Source organism: Gossypium hirsutum, chromosome D05 (genome assembly GCF_007990345.1).
Source record: "Gossypium hirsutum isolate 1008001.06 chromosome D05, Gossypium_hirsutum_v2.1, whole genome shotgun sequence".
NCBI classification, from domain to species: Eukaryota; Viridiplantae; Streptophyta; class Magnoliopsida; order Malvales; family Malvaceae; genus Gossypium; species Gossypium hirsutum.
Genome location: NC_053441.1, coordinates 29,591,379 through 29,595,585, shown reverse-complemented (window position 1 = coordinate 29,595,585; position 4,207 = coordinate 29,591,379). Strand labels below are relative to the sequence as shown.

At 33.3% G+C, this 4,207-nt stretch overlaps 1 protein-coding gene across 1 annotated transcript; it reads left to right on the top strand.

The window, feature by feature from the left end:
- Positions 1 to 1,236: 1,236 nt before the first annotated feature.
- Positions 1,237 to 2,168, top strand: LOC107904780 (uncharacterized). Its single transcript, XM_016831268.2, has 2 exons — positions 1,237 to 1,646; positions 1,746 to 2,168. The coding sequence occupies exons 1-2, from the start codon at positions 1,365 to 1,367 to the stop codon at positions 1,917 to 1,919; spliced, it is 456 nt and encodes a 151-aa protein (XP_016686757.1). The 5' UTR covers positions 1,237 to 1,364; the 3' UTR covers positions 1,920 to 2,168.
- The last annotated feature ends 2,039 nt before the right edge of the window (positions 2,169 to 4,207 follow it).

Genomic DNA, 4,207 nt, shown 5'->3' with positions numbered 1-4,207 from the left:
GAGAGAGAGAAGATAAAGATTGTAATGAGCTACGTGGAGCTTAGTAAATAATTATAATAATATAAGAAAAAGCACCTCAACATTAGGAATAAGGAAAAGGAAAAAGGAGATAAAAAAGTTTGGATACCAATGTAGAAATGGCAGAGCTAGGATTTTAATTTTGGGGGCAAGTTAAAATTAGAAGTGCTATGTAACTGTCGATATAAACATATAAATAACCGATTCAAAAGAAGAAGTATTCCAACATGACAATCGATTTAAACATATAAATTTTTTTCAAAAGAAACAGTATTCCAACAATTAAGATGAAATAGCTATTATTTGACTTGGTTAACCTTTTTTTTTCCGTTTTTACAAGAATGCTCACTGCTTCACATGCTATCATTTGACATAATTTTAAACAAAGTGACCAAGGTTTTCTTCCTCCCTTTCACTTTGGCCGAAACTTACTATAACATTATCTAACTATTTTTGTTTCATTTTTACACTTCTAACAAGTTAGAAACCGTCTTCTAATCTTTTTCCATCCAAAAACATACACATTTCACTTAATTTTATAAGCTTCCAAGTTCCATCAATATCCTTTAATGACAACTTTTAATATACTTGATAAAACAAAAAACTATTGGTACATATATGTAAAACAAGTTTCAAATATTCAACATTTTTGAAAAGTTTGAAGAAAAACATACCTTATACTTCAAATTTGGAGGAAAAATGATAAAGAAAGTTTTTTATTCTTCTTTTCTTGCTAAGCAACAATATGAAGAAGTAAGATGATAAAAGTCTCTTAATCTTTTCTTTTCTTTTCTTTTTATATATATTATTATATTACTTATAAAATATTATTAGGTTAAGTAAACTATTAAATAAACATTAATTTATTATTATTTAGCAAAAATATCATTCAAAAATCATCATGTGTAATTTAGCTTCTTCAAGAAGATTTTCTCTTTGTCTTTATCAATAATAAATTTTTTAATATTATTTTTAATCCTATAAAAATATTGGAGGGCCTACTTATACTTTTAGGAAGGCTATAATATATATATATACAAAGGGGAAAATTGAAAAAATTTTAAACCTTCGGGGTGGCCTACTTATATATTTGGAGGGCCATAGTGTTAATTTACAAAGGACTAAATTGAAAATTTTAAATTTTGGCCCCCTGGACCTCAACGTGGCTCCGCCACTGAACGTAGTATACTACTTCCATGCACATCACTTTGTTCTTATGGACAATACATGCATGCATGCATGCATGCGTGATCTGAGCTAGTATATAAGTAGGTGTGTATTGCAATATTTGAAACATAACACAACCAAATCAAACTATAGCAAAGCAAAACACATACGAAGCTACCATGGCTAATTGTCAAATGAAAAAAGCTCAAAAATACACAATGGGCAAGCTTTGGAACTCTACCAGCGAAACTGTAACCCTGAGTGGCAAGAAAGTTTGGCAAGGCTCTCATGACGCGGATTTCCCGGAAACCATTGAAGATGGAGATGTGGGTGAGTTTACGCATGATGCAGTGACTGAGCAGAATGATGTTCCAGGTTCCATGGTTGGTCTTGTGTACAAGCTACATGATGGAACTAGGTGGATTGTTGCTTGGAGCAACCCTCAAGGTGAAGACAGCAAGGTATATATTGCATTCAATTCAATCTTACTATTAATCAAAGTGGGTATATATACATAGATATAATCAAATAGTCTATGATTAACTGTATGCTTGTTGCAGGTCTATACTAATATCCACAAAGAACCTATTCGTTGGGAGCAAATCAAAACCGATCTTGACACAAGAGGAAGCTCAAAATCTAAAGTTAGAAAGTTTGGGTACGTTGCATCAATGGAAATTGATCCCAAGAAACGTTCGCCGACACTGAAGGCATCATTTGAGTCAGAGGCATAACTGTGTTTTGCATGCTGATCAAATTGTTGTGGTAATGAAGGCTATCTAAAATAAATAATAATGTGCTTCCCGCTGGGTGCATTGCCTATACCACTACTGTACTAAATATGATACCCAGTAGTATATGTATGAGTGTCTTCGTGTTAAGGCCTTCGCAATATTATGTCACTGCCATGCATTTGCATGGCTGACTGTTTGTATACTATTATTATGGAAAAATAAAAGGCCCTTTATTAGCTTATTATTTCACTTAATATGTTTTCTCCAGCTACTGCATCTACCCATATTCAAAACTTATTTTTTTAATTCCACCAACAATATACATATGGGTCTAAGATAATGATTAGAATAAAAGCATTCAGACTATATATTTTTTAAAAATATGAGTTGAATTTTATACTTAAATGTGATAAAAAATATCTCTAATTTTTTTATTAATATATATTAGATTTTAATTGAAAGATAAAAGAAAGCTTCTATTTACTTAATTTAAAAGGGTATTATGCTTCTAATATATAAGAGTTTAAGGCTTACGAAAATAAAAATCAATTAAAAACGAGATCTTAAGAAAAATAGATTCACAGAAAATACTTTAAAAGTATCCTCATAAAATCTAGAATAAATCAATGATCTCCAAAATAAGTCTTCAAATCAATCAAGCTAATCTCCACAAAACAATGGATCTAATTCGCTTGATTCGGATTGATTCAATCTTCAAAGGTTTGTTACTCTACAAGATGAATTTGAAAATATGAGCCAACACACATCCACAAAATCATCCAAGTTGTTGTCCAACTAATTTTGTTGAAAAGATTGCCAACTCCAAGAATGACAAGTTATGTTGTTTGTTGTAATGTCAACCATAGTGGCCAATTCCAATGGCACTTCGACAACCACTTAAAATAACTTTTCTCAACACAAAAAAAAAATCTATCGAAGTTGAACAAGCATTTTATATTTAGAGCACGAATCCATCTTCACAACGTAACTTTTAATTCATCTTGGTTTGCTTAAATCACATCAACTCAAGGTCCATCTGGTGTCCCATGTCAGTATGCTTAAGCCTTTCCATGAGGATCAGGAGGATCCAAATCGAGGCAAGCCCGAAAAAGCACCAATGTGAGATAGGTCTCCTATGATCGTGATGTTGAATGCATCATGGTAGACCGAGTAATCCAATGGAAGTACTCCAGGCCAAGGCAAGAGTACCTTTTTTGATGGAAGGGACTTCCTGACAGTGAGGCTAGTTGGGAACCTATCGAAGCTTTATGGTAGTTCCAAGAGAAGATAGATCAGTTCCATTCCGAGGATGTGATGAGGGAGTCGTGAGAACAAGTGGGGGAGAATGTCATGAGCAGCGCAAAGAAGCCTGCAACCAAGGCACACTCTGATGTTCCCTCTTGTTCATTGCGGGTCATTCGGCTCGACAAGACTGGCCCATTTCTTGGAAAAGACTCAAGGCTCATCTACTTGGGTCCTAACTAAATTGTAAACAATGTATTTTACCAGGGTAATTATTGTAAATCCTAAAGGATAAAAATGTATAAAATTTGAATCCCTTAAGAGTCACTTATTGTAGATGGAAACTAATCTTAGCCATTAATGTAATTCAACATATACCATTGAACTTTGGAGAGCTCAATTATAAATAAAGTTCTCCCCTTCATTTGTAATCATTCCATTATTGAGTTAAGAATATATTGAAAGCAGTTACTCAAACACTTGGTGTAAGATATTTCTATTTGGCTTTCCTATTTATTCTTTTCTCTTTCATTTCGACTTTGCTTCTTTGCTTTAGTGCCTTAGAGAATTTCTGCAAGAATTTTCATTTTCGAGAGTACATTAACTTAGGTAGGATTTGAACCCAAGAAATCGCATAAGACCGCGCGGTTTGTCAGACTAAAATTCTAGCCCCATGACATGTGCGCATATATTTTTACAAATTATTGTTCTTATCCCAAAAATAAAAGAGCCTATTGATATGACTAATTTCCGTCCGATTAGTCTTTGTAGGGTGGTCTACAAGATCTTTGCTATAGTTCTTGCAAATCGGCTGAAATATACTCTTCCGAATTACATTAGTCAAAATCAAAGTGCATTTGTTCCCAGACGTATGATTCACGACAACATCTTAATCGCTCATGAGTTGGTTCATTACCTTCAAAATGCTAAAAACAGTCCAAATAAAGGCTTTGTGACCAAGCTTGACACAAGCAAAGCATATGATAGGGTTGAATGGAATTTCATTGAAGAGATTATGAAAATAATGGGCTATACGGAGGCTTGGG

Bases quoted from the DNA above. Each gene is read 5' to 3' on its own strand.
- LOC107904780 (XM_016831268.2), top strand. From the start codon at position 1,365: ATGGCTAATTGTCAAATGAAAAAAGCTCAAAAATACACAATGGGCAAG. The intron at 1,647-1,745 runs GTATATATTGCA...TGCTTGTTGCAG, and splicing joins CTCAAGGTGAAGACAGCAAG to GTCTATACTAATATCCACAA.